Source organism: Pogoniulus pusillus, chromosome 6, assembly GCF_015220805.1.
Source record: "Pogoniulus pusillus isolate bPogPus1 chromosome 6, bPogPus1.pri, whole genome shotgun sequence".
In the NCBI taxonomy this organism is placed as follows: domain Eukaryota; kingdom Metazoa; phylum Chordata; class Aves; order Piciformes; family Lybiidae; genus Pogoniulus; species Pogoniulus pusillus.
This window is the reverse complement of record NC_087269.1, coordinates 30,285,039-30,299,351: the sequence shown is the minus strand read 5'-3', so window position 1 is coordinate 30,299,351 and position 14,313 is coordinate 30,285,039. Positions and strand designations below refer to the sequence as shown.

General features: G+C 46.8%; 1 protein-coding gene across 1 annotated transcript in view; it reads left to right on the top strand.

The window, feature by feature from the left end:
• Positions 1-14,313, top strand: part of HK1 (hexokinase 1) — a 48,314-nt gene that overhangs the window by 30,520 nt on the left and 3,481 nt on the right. The window contains exons 10-17 of the mRNA XM_064145091.1: positions 451-755; positions 1,262-1,410; positions 1,503-1,622; positions 4,678-4,773; positions 5,798-5,897; positions 9,156-9,339; positions 12,865-13,020; positions 13,672-13,905. Coding sequence (XP_064001161.1) covers positions 451-755; positions 1,262-1,410; positions 1,503-1,622; positions 4,678-4,773; positions 5,798-5,897; positions 9,156-9,339; positions 12,865-13,020; positions 13,672-13,905 — 1,344 coding nt within the window. The remainder of the gene's footprint in view (positions 1-450; positions 756-1,261; positions 1,411-1,502; positions 1,623-4,677; positions 4,774-5,797; positions 5,898-9,155; positions 9,340-12,864; positions 13,021-13,671; positions 13,906-14,313) is intronic.

Sequence of the window (14,313 nt, the reverse complement as noted above, 5' to 3'; positions counted from 1 at the left end):
ACTGTTTTCAGGAGTGCTCTTTTTCCATCTGGGAAACATGGACAGGTCTAGGCTGTGTTTAAGTAACGTATGTGGGCAGTTCTTGGTTTTGAGCTGTTTCCCCACTCCATCTCTACCAGAGAGTTCAGGACAGCTTGATGACCCCAGGGGCACAGAGCATTGAAGCCAGGGGGTTTCTTTCATTTAGGATCAGGTTCAGGGGGTGAGACTCTGATACTTCCCCCTGCTTTTTGCTGGCTTCTCTTAGAAGTGGAGGAGGAAAGAGGCCGTAGGAAAGAAATGCTCTTCTCTGACAGTTTTCCTACTGGGAAGAGAGTAGCTGGTTTGGGTTTGATGAGGCTCCTCACTCCTCTTGCGGCCAGCCCATGTTAGCGGCATAGATTCTTAGGGCCTGGAGGCTGGAGGTGTGTGGAATGCAGACAGTGCACTTGCAGCCTTCCCTGCCCACAGGTACGCCCGGCGCCTGCACAAAACCACCCGGCGCTTGGTGCCCGACTCGGAGGTGCGGTTCCTGCTGTCGGAGAGCGGCAGTGGGAAGGGAGCAGCCATGGTGACAGCGGTGGCCTATCGGCTGCTGGAGCAGCACCGCCTCATCGACGAGACCCTGGCTGAGTTCAAGCTCACTCATGAGCAGCTGCTGCAGGTGAAGAAGAGGATGAGGGCAGAGATGGAAGCGGGGCTGAAGAAGAAGACTCACGAGACTGCCAAAGTGAAGATGCTGCCCACTTTCGTCCGCAGCACGCCGGATGGGACAGGTTAGGGGCATGGCCTTGCTGGCGTGAGGGCATGGCTACAGGGTGCCCAAAACATGCTCCCAGCAGTGGGATGTGGGTTTGGTGAATAGATCTGGTGCAGTGAAAGAAACTCTTCTGAACTGTGCAAAGGAGGAAATTTCAGCCCTTGTCCTGGTTGCTGGCAGCCTGACTCTGTGTCCTTACCCCAGGGTACAAGCAAGCCATGGCCTTGGGGGGGAGAAAACCACAGCTGCTCTTGTAACCCAAACTTATCTGAACCCTGTTTGCACAACTTGAGCAGTTCTTTGCATTTCAGGGAGCAGGTGTGTTGAGTCCTCTTTCCCTTGTTAGTTTAGTACAAAGGCAAAAATCAGACATGCAAAAAAGGCTGGAATAATCAAAGCAGCATCTAAAATCCTTTTTTGATCTTCCCAGCTGAGCTTCTAAGAGATTTTTATATCTAAGTGCTTTCTGGGGAAAGAAGTTTTTTAGATATTGCTAAAAGACACACATGTCTTCTTTTACAGAGAATGGAGACTTTCTGGCACTTGACCTTGGAGGAACAAACTTTAGAGTTTTGCTGGTGAAAATCCGTAGCGGTAAGAGGAGAACAGTGGAGATGCACAACAAGATCTATGCCATTCCCATAGAGGTGATGCAGGGAACAGGAGAAGAGGTATCTGCGTTTCTCTTCTACAGCACTTCTAAATACCTTCTGTAGACCTTGTAACATGTACAACTTCAAATGCCTGTCTTTTCTCTTTGCAGCTGTTTGATCACATTGTTACCTGCATTTCTGACTTCCTGGATTACATGGGGATAAAAGGCGCACGTCTTCCTCTTGGCTTCACGTTCTCCTTCCCTTGCAAGCAGACCAGTCTGGATGCTGTAAGTTCCCTAGTATCTGTTGAATCTACTTTTGTGCTTATGCTAAGCCTGATTTCTCTGTTCATGTCAGCTGTGTGACACTTACAGGGAGGTTGTACCAGGGGAGGGTTCATGCTCTGGCCCTGACCAGTACAGCTGCTCCTATAAATAGTTCCTTTAAAGGTAATAATGCAAATTCTGCTCAGCCTCTGTGTCATGGTTTAACCCCTGGCAGCAACTGAGTACCATGCAGCCATTTACTTGCTCCCACCCCACAGTGGGATGGGGCAGAGACTCAGAAAACAAAGGTAAAACTCATGAGTTGAGATAAAGACAAGTTTAAGGGAAGAGAAAAGGAAGGGACAATAAGAATAACAGAATATACAAAACCAGTGATGCACAAAACAACAGCTCACCACCTGCTGACCAAGCCAGTCTGTGAGCTGCAGCACCCCTCAGCCAACACCTTCCAGTTTATATACTGAGCATGACATCATATGGTATGGGATACTCCTTTGTCTCACTTGGGTCAGCCATCCTGGCTGTATCCCTTCCCAACTCCTTGTGCACCCCCAGCCTCTTGTGGCAGTGCAGTATAAGCTGAAAAGTCTGTGACTTAGTGTAAGCGCTGCTTAGCAACACCTAAATCCAAAACACAGGACTGTGCCAGTGCTATTAGGAAGAAAATTAGCTTTATTCTAGCCAAACCAGGACAGTGTGGCTGTTACAGATAAGAGCACTACATGCTGGTGATCCCCTTTTTTAAGGTATCGCTGTTTTCCAATTGTATAAACTTGCTGAGCTGTGACACTTCCCTGCTTTTGTGAGCGGTAAGCAAAAGTCCTTCCCTGCTGCCAGTGTCTGTTTCCCAGCTGATCTAGTCTGACTGGATGGAGTGAGTGGATCAGGGCCTGCTCATGTCACTGTAACCATAGAATCATAGAATCAACCAGGTCGGAAGAGATCTCCAAGATCATCCAGTCCAACTTAGCACTCAGCCCTGTCCAATCAACTAGACCATGGCACTAAGTGCTTCATCCAGGCTTTTCTTGAACACTTCCAGGGACGATGCCTCCACCACCTCCCTGGGCAGCCCATTCCAATGCCAATCACTCTCTCTGACAACAACTTCCTCCTAACATCCAGCCTATACTTTCCCTGGCACAATTTGAGATTGTGTCCCCTTGTTCTATTGGTGGTTGCCCGGGAGAAGAGGCCACCCCCCACCTGGCTACAAAGTCCCTTCAGGTAGTTGTAGACAGCAATGAGGTCAGCCCTGAGTCTCCTCTTCTCCAGGCTTAACACCCTCAGCTCCCTCAGCCTCTCCTCATAGGGTTTGCATAGCCTGCAGCATGTCCCTGTCAAGTGTATCCTTTTTCTTTTCACTTTAACATTTAACTTCTTCACTGCCATTTACTTCCACCAACTCCTCCAGTGCAGCTATTGTTTTCTGTCTAGTTAACACTGGCCCTGAAGATAGACATGTTTTCTGTCACAGTGTAGGCTTGTGGGTTTTTTTAAAGCTTCTTGTTTCTGTCACACTTTTTAAAGTGGGTTGCATTGCTCTGGACCTTTGGGGACCAAGCATGATTAGTAGCTTTAGATGCAAATTCCACATACAGAAAGGATTCCTTTTCATAGAGACTCTTTTGTATAGCTTCACACTAAAGCATTTGAAAGTTCAAGTGTACAAAATAACATTTGAGTCTTACTGAAAATTAAGAAGAATATTCATAGGTTCACAGAATGGGCTGAATTGGAAGGGACCTTAAAGATCATCTAGTTCCAATCTCCATGCCATGGGCAAGGACATCTTCCCCTAGACCAGCTTGCTAAAGGCCTCATCCAATCTGCTATGGGGCATCCGCAACCTTTCCTGGACATCCTGTTCCAGTACCTCACTGTACAGGTTTAACCTTGAGCCTGACCCTAGGTGGTCTTGACTCGTCCCCAGGGGTGGGTCTGAACACTACCAGGTGATGGTTAGCTCACTCCCCCTTCCTGTCTAAAGATCCATAAATGCAGGGGGTCTTCCTGTTTCTCTCTGTGCTCTCTGCTTACCAGCATCACCATCCTGTTCCTCTTTGTTTTACCACGTGGCCATGACCCACGAGGCAGACAAAGCCATCACCATCAAAATTGGGTTGTATTTACACATTTTGTATTTGTTTCCCCTTCCTTATACCTTTGTAACTTCCCTACCTCAGATACCTTTTAATTTATTGTTAAACTTTTCTTCTTAACTTTCAAATTGAGTGAGATTTACTTATTTGGGTGTGCTTACCTTTTCCTCTCTCATGCTTACCTTTTCCTCTCTCTACATCTAATTCCTTTCTTATGGGAAAGAAGGGAGAAGAGGGAAGGGCACTCTATAAAATTGTTATTGGTTCTATCAAATATGTTTGAGTCTCTGGGAATTTAAATTAGAACCAAGACACTCACCAGCCTCAGTGTAAAGAATTTCTTCCTAATCTCCAGTCTAAATCTGCCCTCCTGAAGCTTCATATCTAAGGAAGGACAAAATAAGCAGGGATGTTAAGAACAGAATTCAAATGTCCAGCTCCAAATTGGTTTCATCTTGCTCATGGTAGGAAGCTTGGTCAAGCCAAGGGAGACTTTTGAGTGAGATTGAGAGAGAAAGTTGTTCAGCTGCCCAGGGAGGTGGTGGAGGCACCGTCCCTGGAGGTCTTCAAGAAAAGACTGGATAAGGCACTTAGTGCCATGGTCTAGTTGACTGGATAGGTCTGGGTGATAGGTTGGACTGGATGATCTTGGAGGTGTCTTCCAACCTGGTTGATTCTATGATTCTATGTTGGTGGATACTGGAGAACTTCCTCCTTAAGCTGAGGACCCCTATGAGTCCAGGTACTGACTGGCTATGAATATTCATGATCATGTGCTGGGACTGTGGTCACCTGTGAGAAGTGTTGTGATTTTGTGCTTGATAGGCTGAAGAGGTGGACAAAGGCAGGAAATGATCAGAAATGTGCAGCGATCATCCCTTAGAGGACTGTAGGATTATGGGGGGCAATCCAGTGCACCAGGAAACTTAATTATCTATTTTCTTCCTTTTCAGGGTATCCTTCTCAACTGGACAAAAGGCTTCAAAGCTACAGACTGCGAGGGAGAAGATGTGGTGTATTTGCTTAGAGAAGGAATTAAGAGAAGAGAGGTGATTTGTTGTTGTTTTGTTTGCCTTCTCCTTCCTTTACCTTCCTCCTCCAGACATGACAGACCTCCTGGATCAGGTTTTGTGTGCCTTGAGGACACAAGTCTTTTCATCTAGTCCTGCATAGGAGGTGTGTGGCTTGCTGGCTCTTGCTTGGGTGGCAGTGCTGGCTCTGATGCTGACATTTAGCCTGACCACCATATAGGACAGTCTAAAGGGTATACAGTGAAAATGGAAGAGTTCAGCTACCAAACAAAAATTGCTACTTAAAGTGAACTACACTGAGGATTTTGTTTCATTGCTTGGTGTTTTGGTGGGGGGGATTGGGGGTTTTTTTCTGTTTTTTTGTTGTGTTGTGTTGTTGTTTTGTTTGGCTTTGGTTTGGTTTTCCCAGAAGCTTCTAGCATTCCAAATTCAACAGATCTTTCAAGGCTTCTTTCAAACCCTGTGGCAAGTTTCACTGCATCCCAGCAAAGAGAAAGCAGGAGTTTTCAGTATAAGGATTGCAAGAATGTACCTCAGTGCACTGTTAATGTCAGGTTTTTTTCCCTTCTCTCAACCTTTGATCTTGAAAAAGCCTCAAGCCAGCTTAGCTGAAGCTTTCTAGGAAGGGAAGAAAATTAGTCTGTGGAGAGCATTAATATTGCAGAGTTTTTGTCAGTGCGTGAAACCTTAAAACCCTTTGCTACTGAATTTGCTACTGCACTGCTATAATACAGAGTGGAGATACCATGTGTCTATATGAGGTCTATACTTAAGTATAGCTAAACCAAAGAGAACAGCCAGGAATGTACTTTACTCTGAAGACATGGTCTGTTGTAAGAAGAGCATGGGAAAAGCCTTAGCTACCTGCTGGTAGATTAAATTCCTATTTTTCTCCAGTGTGAAATCAGGCTGCTGCTTTCAATTGTTTGTTTCCAGTGTGTTTTGACAGCATCCCCTTAGATGTGCTCCTTTTGTGTCCCCTTTGGTGGGTGGGGTTGCCCCAAACCCAGAGTTCTCACTCTTGTATTTCTGTCTTCTTAAGGAGTTTGACTTGGATGTGGTGGCTGTGGTGAATGATACAGTGGGCACAATGATGACTTGTGCTTATGAAGACCCAAACTGTGAAATCGGACTCATTGTGGGTATGTCAGAGCTGCTTTTTTGTTGGGCACTTTCTAGCCTGTATTCTGATGGAGGCATCCCTGTGGTTAACACAGCTAGGGTATCTGAGAGTGAAAGATTTGGAGATAGCAGCTATCCCTTCAGAAGCAAGCTGAATATCCTGTGGTGGTTTGGGTGTTACTCACCCCCCACACACACTTAAGAAAATCACCCAGACTAGACTCAACGGCTCTGGAAAATTGAAGGAAGCTTTTTATTTACAGCTTAGCACAGGATACAAGCAGGTTTTTACAATCTATGTACAGCTATAGACAGAAATAGACAAGTTAAAAAGCAATACAGAAACACAACAGCCCTCTCAGAAACCAGAGTCCCCAGGAGGGGCTTTCAACCACTCTTCTCCCTTTTTCCCACCCTTCCACCTTACCCCAGACTTTGCCTTACATTTATGGCAGTTTGGAGGGTTGGCCATGGGGGTTAGGAAGCAGAAGGATTAGTCAGGCAGGTTAGAGAGAGAAGTGCAGCCCAAAAAGCCCAGAGAGAGTCTCCCTTATCTATGTTTGTGTTCTTGTTCATATACATCTCAGCAAGCCATGAGTGCAGTAGACATCACCATTGTTTCCTTTTCACAGCCTATAATCTAATTCTCATAGCCAAAACATTCTAGCTAGCTTCAAAACTAGCACATATCCCTTCAGAAGCAAGTTGCATGTGTGCCACACACACACCAAATCCCTTCAGAAGCTATCCTTTCAGAAGCAAGTTGTGTGTGTGCCAGCTATCCCTTCAGAAGCAAGCTGAATAAAAGGTTTCAAACTTCAACTGCCAGCTTAGTTGTGTCCACAATCAGTTGAGATAAGCCCAGGCTGTAATGCTGAACAAATCCTGTCTGTTTTCTCTGGGAAAGGCACTGTGCTTCTTGTGAAGCAAGCAAACATATGTAAGGCTCAGGCAGCTTCAGCAGCTCTCAGAGTGCGTTCTTTTAGCTCATAAGAATCTCCCTGCTGGGATGCTCAGGTGGCCCTTGAGCATGTGTTCTCTCAGAATAAACATGTAAAGCACAGCCACAATTCCCAAGTGACACATGATGGGAAGCTCCGAGAGTCAAAGTGCAGCCACTGACAGCTGAACTAATTCCACAGGTGACTGCCAGTGCCTTTGGAAGTGCACACTTGAGGTGTCTGAGGCACTGGGTGGTGTGAATTCCCAAAGTTCTCCAGAGAAACGTGTTTTCAGTGGCAGAGAAGGGAACAAGCCACTTGCAAGCTTTGAGAGCGCTTCCAGTTGCGAGGTGGCTTGTGGGAAAACAAAACACCACCAGGTTCTCCTCCAAACAGCTGGAAAATATCCAGGATGAGTCAGCACAGTGCAGCGTGGGTTGGAAGCCATGCCTGCACGGAGTTCCCTGCAGGAAGGACAGCATGTCCTTGGGGCACCAAGAGCATCCTCTGAGGACTGCCTGCTGCAGCCCTACCAGATAGGCTTTCTAGCCAACATGTCTGTGTGCAGAGCATCGGGTCAGAGGTGGCCTTGGGCACTACTGGGATAATGAGACTGAAAGTGTTGGGTCTCTGACAGCTCCCTCTGCCTTGCCTGAACTGCCTTGGCCAGACTGACAGCGCTTGTTGGGAGGCCTGCATCAGCTGGCATTCCTACTGCACTCCCCCGTGCAGGGAGGTGGGTGAATTTTCCTGCTGTTGTTTGGCAGGGAAAAATATTCCTTCAAGGGTGAGTTCACATCATGCTGGTACCCTGTGTCTCTGCCCATGGCAGAGAGAGCCTGCCTACAAGAGCTTTGAGTCTGCATTGCTGAATACTTTGGCAACTGCCACTTGTGAGACCAAGCCTCTGCTTTTCATCTGCTGGCAGCAGGAGATCATCTAAAAGCCTGTCAGTGCAGCAGCCTGTATTTAATTTGGTATCCACATATTCAGGCAGCCCTTACTTAGCTCATTCTAGACAAGAGGACTTGGTGTTAGAAGGCTGACCAATGCTGACAGTCCAGAACTGGATTTAGTCTGCTTTGGTCCTGGTAACCTGGGACTTGATTTGTGAGCCCAGATTTCTGGCACTGCCCCAATCCCTGTGCTGTGTGGCTCAGCAATCCTGCAGCAGAGAAGTACTCTAAGAGGATCTATTTTTGCTCAGACTTCATTGATGTAGTACTGTAAAAAATCACAAAGGAAACCAGACTTGCTGGTGTGATTGGTGTAGGATCTGTCATGCAGGGTTAAGAGAGAGTTTGGTAGGCAACTTCAAGAAAACTTTTGCTCCAGGCAGCAATAAAAGCTGCCCTTCTTTACTGATAAAGCTTTTCTCCCTAAGGCCTCTGAGTACATGGAGAGCTTTGTAATTACCATGCTCCTTAGGATGCCCTTTAAGCAGAATCAGATACGGCATCATTTCAACATGGAAGTAACCTTCCTGATGGAAAAACTATTTAAATAATTTGAATCAGAGCAAAACCAAGCAAGAACTGAAAAATATCCTGCAATTAGCTGGTAAAAAACTCAGAGGTTTTCTTTGCCTGATGCCTCAGAACTTGCTGAGGCTTTCAATTCAGCAAATTTTCTCCTGAATTTTGTAGGCCCACAGGCTTTGTGGAAAGGGATTCCTAACTTCAGTATCTGTCTGGTTGCTTGATATGTGTTTCAGTTCACAAGCTCGTGAGGGTTGGTGTGCCAAAACTGCTGCAGTGCTGCTCCTCCCTGTAGGACAGGACCCTCAGCCCAGCTGGCCTGGGTGAGCCTCTTCTCTGAGCCACCCTGAGTGGTGCACTGTAGCAGAATTATTGGGTTCACAGGCTCACAGGATGTTAGGGATTGGAAGGGACCCAAGGAGATCATCCAGTCCAACCTCCCTGCCAGAGCAGGATGATACTATCTAACACAGAGCACAGAGGAACATATCCAGACAGGCCTTGAAAGTCTCCAGAGAAGGAGATGCCACAACCTCCCTGGGGAGCCTGTTCCAGTGCTCTGTGACCCTTACAGTAAAGAAGTTCCCCCTTGTGTTGATGTGGAACCTCTTGCTGCAACTTACACCCACTGATCCTTGTCCTATCTCAGGGAGCAAATGAGAAGAGCCTGTCCCCCCACTCCTGGCCTAGCCTGGGTTGTTGAAGAGTTGGGGTTTTTTGTGACCTTTCAAATGACAATTTGACTGCATCATTCAGAAAAACCACATTCAAGACCCCCCTGAAGGCTTTGTCAGGGCTGTCATGCTCGTTCTAGTGTTTTGTCCAAGCAAAGAGTAATGTCAGTGTTTCCTCCTGCCAGGAACTGGCAGCAATGCCTGCTACATGGAAGAGATGAGGAACATAGAGATGGTGGATGGTGAGCAAGGACGGATGTGTGTGAACACCGAGTGGGGAGCGTTCGGGGATAACGGCTGCCTGGATGACATCAGGACAATATATGACAAAGCAGTTGATGACTACTCACTAAATGCTGGAAAGCAAAGGTACTGAGGGATAAATGGAGTGCTAAGTATAGGCCAGGCTGCCCTGAATGCTTTTAAATGAGAAGTGGCTTTCTCCCAGCTGGGGAAGGGAGAGGTTGAGTGGAAAATGCCTGCAGCCCTGCCTCTCTCTTCTGTGTTTTTTTCTGGTTGCTGTCTGCCGTTTTTTTTTACAGCTATACTCTGCCATAGGAGTGCAGCAGGGTTTTTGTGAGAACTTCCAAGAGATTACTAAAGACCCTTTTTTCTCACCCTGTGTTGTACTGAGGGTGTTAAAACGACTTGTCGTTCTTTTGTCTTGGTCTCAGCTTAATCTTTTTTAGATGAACTCTCTGCATCTAGAAATAAATCCTCATGCTAGCCCAGCCAGCATGGTTGGAGCTTGGAGCTGCTCACTGTAAATCCATCAATTGTGAAGCAGTTACAGTTAGCTCTTGTTTGAGACGTGTTTCTGGATGAAATGTCATGTTAGAGGACCTACTTGTCTTTCTTGATCCCCTTTTAGGGGTTCAGCTCTTGTTTGGGCAAATGCTTCTGTTTCACTTCATGAAGGCTAACATGGAGGTGTACCCAACAACAATAAAAGTGGGCTGAAATTGCTTCCTGCCCAGACCATGAGTTTTCATAATTCCTCTGCTGCAATGCTTTGATGCCAGAAGCTTTTAAAAAGATTTTGTGACTAGAGCAAATCTGCCTGAAAACTTGAGGGATGCAGACAAATTGGCAGGACCCCTGGGAAGCTGTTTAGAAGTATCAGTTCAAACAGACCAGAGAAGCAGATGCTGAGTGAGCCTGAAAAAGAGCCAGAGTTGGCGTGGAATAAGCAGCCAGGGGCAGTAGCAGAGACTGCCAGGAGGAATAATTTATTTCAGAGAGAATGAGGCACTCAAGAGGGACAATACTTGCTGGGTATAAGCCTGAGAGAGTTCACAGTATTAAGTGGACTGTATGGCCTGCTTCCAGTGGGACAGTGTGCTGGGCTCCCCTCCATCTAGGGCAAAATCCCTACTTTTGACTTCAGGAGGTGAGATAAAGTTTACATCACTGAATGCCCTTCTCAGGAAATGGAGAAATGTTCATTTGTCCTTGGTAAGGACACAGCTCGCAGACCCCAAAATGCTCCATTCAAACCAGAATGAAACTGGAAGGTGGTGCAAAGCAGACTCCTACCCTCCTCAGCACAGGGCTGTGCTGTACTGGTGCTGAGCATCACTCATGGTATGCTCCTTGTGTGCTGGGAAGAGGTCTTCAGGTAAAAGATAGTCCTCCTCTAGCCTGTTTGCAGGCCTGCAACTGTTTGAGTTCTGTGTACAAAGAAAGTTGGGGGCAGGGGAGGTTCAGGGCAACTTGGTTGATAGCAACATAGAATTATTTTGGTTGGAAAAGACTTCTAAGATCACTGAGTCCAACCATTGACCAGACACCACCACGGCCATTAAACCATGTCCCAGAGTGTCATGTCTACATATTTCTTGAGCACCTCCAGCAAGGATGACTCCTGATATTTGGGCTACTGGTTCCTTAATGGAAACCAGGTGCTGGAATTAACTGAAAAGCATAAATCAACCCTAGCTTGCTGGTTTGCAGGGCAGTGGTCCTGTGAACATGCTGAGCATACCTTTTCACAGCTTTTACCTCTCAACAGGGTTTTGCAGCACAGGACTCCCTTAAAAGCACTGCACCTTGTAGTTATCCTGTAATTCTGCTGCAGGGAGCCACTGAGCTTTTTCTGTTGAAGGTCTCAGCTATGCTTCAGGAGGGCTCCCAAATGATGTGCCATAGAGACGAGTTCTCTCGGGAGTCCTTTCAAGGATGCATGGCAAATTTGGCTTTTATCTGGACACCATTCTGCTCTTGGGCAACGAGTTTTCATTTCTTCCATCAGGGCAAAATGCCAGTGGTATTTAACAACAGCCTGTCTGGGAAAGCATGGTAGTGGGGAATAGATGAAGTGTTTGTAGGTCATAGAATCCTGGAATAACCCAGGTTGGGAGTGTCTTCCAAAGGTCATCTAGTCCAACTCCCCTACAGCAGGCAGGGGCATCTTCAACTAGGTCAGGTTGCCCAGAGCTCTCACCTTGAGTATCTTCAGGGATGGGGCCTCAACCATTTCCCTGGGCAACCTGTTCTAGTGCTTAATCACCCCAACTGTAACATAGAATCCTATGTTACCTCAATCCTAACATAGAATCATAGAATCAAACAGGTTGGAAGAGACCTCCCAAATCATCCAGTCCAACCTATCACCCAACCCTGTCCAGTCAACTAGACCATGGCACTAAGTCCAGTCTAAATCTCCTCTAATTTCAAACCATTGCCTCTCATCCTATCACTGCAGGCCTTTGTAAACAATCCCTCTGCAGCCTTCCTGCAGGCCCCCTTCAGGTACTGGAAGGCTGCTATTAGGTCTCCCTGGAGCCTTCTTTTTTTCTTTAGGCTGAACAACCCCAGCTCTCTCAGCCTGTCCTTGTAGCAGAGGTGTTACAGTCCCCTGCTCCATCAAGTCCATCTCCTTCATGTATTGAAGGCTTCAGAGCTGGACACAGGTGGGCTCCCAAGGCTTCCCATGCAGTCTTCATGCTTTTTGTCTCCCATTTATTTCTAGGAAATGGCTATGCTGTGTAAATCAGGTTGCATGTTTCACATCCCCACTATGCTTGAGCAGGATTCCTAGAAGGTTCCTAGAGTGTGTGGAGGACAACATCTTACCTCAACTGTTACATGAGCCTACCAGGGGTGCAGCCCTGCTGGACCTGCTGTTCACAAATAGAGAGGGGCTGGTGGGAGATGCGGTGGTCGGAGGCTGCCTGGGGTGCAGTGGCCATGAAATTATAGAGCTTTCAATATATAGTGAAACCAGGAGAGGCAGCAACAAAACCTCCACACTGGACTTCCAAAGGGCAGACTTCAGCTTATTTAAGGAACTAACTCAGAAAGTTCCTTGGGAAACAGCTCTTAAAAACAAAGGGGTCCAGGAAGGTTGGACCTACTTCAAGAAAGAACTCCTGACCCTGGAGGTGTTCAAGCAAAGCCTGGATGAGGCACTTAGTGCCATGGTCTAGTTGACTGGATAAGGCTGGGTGCTAGGTTGGGCTGCATGAACTTGGAGATCTCTTCCAACCTGCTTGATTCTATGAAGGCGCAGGAGCAGCCTGTCCCATTGTACCAGAAGATGAGCTGACAAGGGAGACAGCCAGACTGGATGGGCAAGCAGCTTCTGAAGGAATTAAAGATTAAAAAAAAAAGGATGTAACACCTTTGGAAAAAAGAAGAGGTATCCCAGGAAGTGTTGAAGGATGTAGCTAGGTCATGTAGGAAAAAAAATAGAGAGGCAAAAGCCCATTTAGAATTTAGGCTGGCCCAGTGTATTAATGGCAAAAGAAGGGGCAAGGGCAACATCAAGTCTTTATTAGGTGGAGAGGGGAATATAGCAGCAAAGGATACCTGGCTGATAACACAGCTGTGATGCTGCCATTGCAAATGTGAGTGGCATCCCCTCTGAGCTGTGGCTGCTGTCTTTGGCTGCAGGTATGAGAAGATGATCAGTGGGATGTACCTGGGGGAAATAGTCCGCAACATTCTGATCGACTTCACCAAGCGAGGCTTCCTGTTCAGAGGCCAGATTTCAGAGACGCTGAAGACCAGGCACATCTTTGAAACCAAGTTCCTTTCTCAGATTGAGAGGTAAGAGCATGGCACAGGGGGGTGGTTAGTGTGAAATAGCACGGTAGCACCTGTTTGGTAACGCTGATGGGCAGTGGAAAGCGTGGCTTGGCTCTCCAGAGGTAATTGTGGTTTCAGTAAGAGCCTGCACATGTGCAGAGAGACTCTTCACAGCATCATCTGAATTTGTAGTAACGCTTGCTGCTAGATCATAGGAAGAGCTGTCAAGGATTCCCTTACTGTATGATTTTATTTGCTTGCTTGGAAATCAAACTGTTTTCCTGTGCCTCTTGTGCGTGTCTAGCTGTAATCATTGAACTGAATGAACACTATCTGAATGAACATTTCTTTACTGCATGTCTTCGTGCTTTTATTGCTCAGACACTGCATTTTAAAGTAATCTCAAAGCCTGTTGACTCTTTATGAGAGGAAAAGCCTCAAGCTGGTCATGAAAAGTATTTTCCTGAGGTGCCTTTTGGTAGGAAAAGTGAAGGAGAGACAACCTGAGTTTGGAGCCTCCCTTGCTGCACGGCAGCATGGTGATGGGATGAATGAATTTGCATCCCCTGGGATGCCTGGTGTAGGAATACATGGATGCAGCCTTCAATGCAGTGAGATTTGTGACAATGGCTTGGACCTTTGATTTAACACAGTGCTCTTCTGCTTCTGCAGCGACAGGTTAGCCTTGCTGCAGGTACGAGCCATCCTCCAGCAGCTGGGCCTCAACAGCACCTGCGATGACAGTATCATTGTCAAGACCGTGTGTGGAGCAGTGTCAAGGAGAGCAGCTCAGTTGTGTGGTGCAGGAATGGCTGCTATTGTAGATAAAATTAGGGAGAACAGAGGATTAGAGCGCCTGGAGATAACGGTTGGTGTGGATGGGACTCTGTACAAACTACATCCACAGTGAGTATGCACCTCCTCAGCAGTCATTTCCTATCTGTAGCCCCTTGCTTGTATGTCCTTTCTCTTGATTCACCAAACTGGTGTCTCATGTTGCCAGGATAAGAGTCAGGGAGAAGAAGTCTTAAATCAGGGGTGATCAGGGCTTTCTAAAGGGCAACGAGAGGATCAAGTAGAACTCTTGAAGCATTCTTGGGGCAACGATAATAAACTGCAGGGGCCACAGCTTGCCAAACAAGTTGGAAGCTATACAATGAGAGAAGGATCCCTTGGCTATGCAGAAGCAATGACAGAGCAATACTGAACTGGCTGGTGCTTCTTTGGAGGATGTTTCTGTTCAATGTGCAGGGGAGATAGGCTGCTGCAAAGCAGTGGCAGATGAGGACAAGAGTCTGAAAGAGCTGGTGGGAG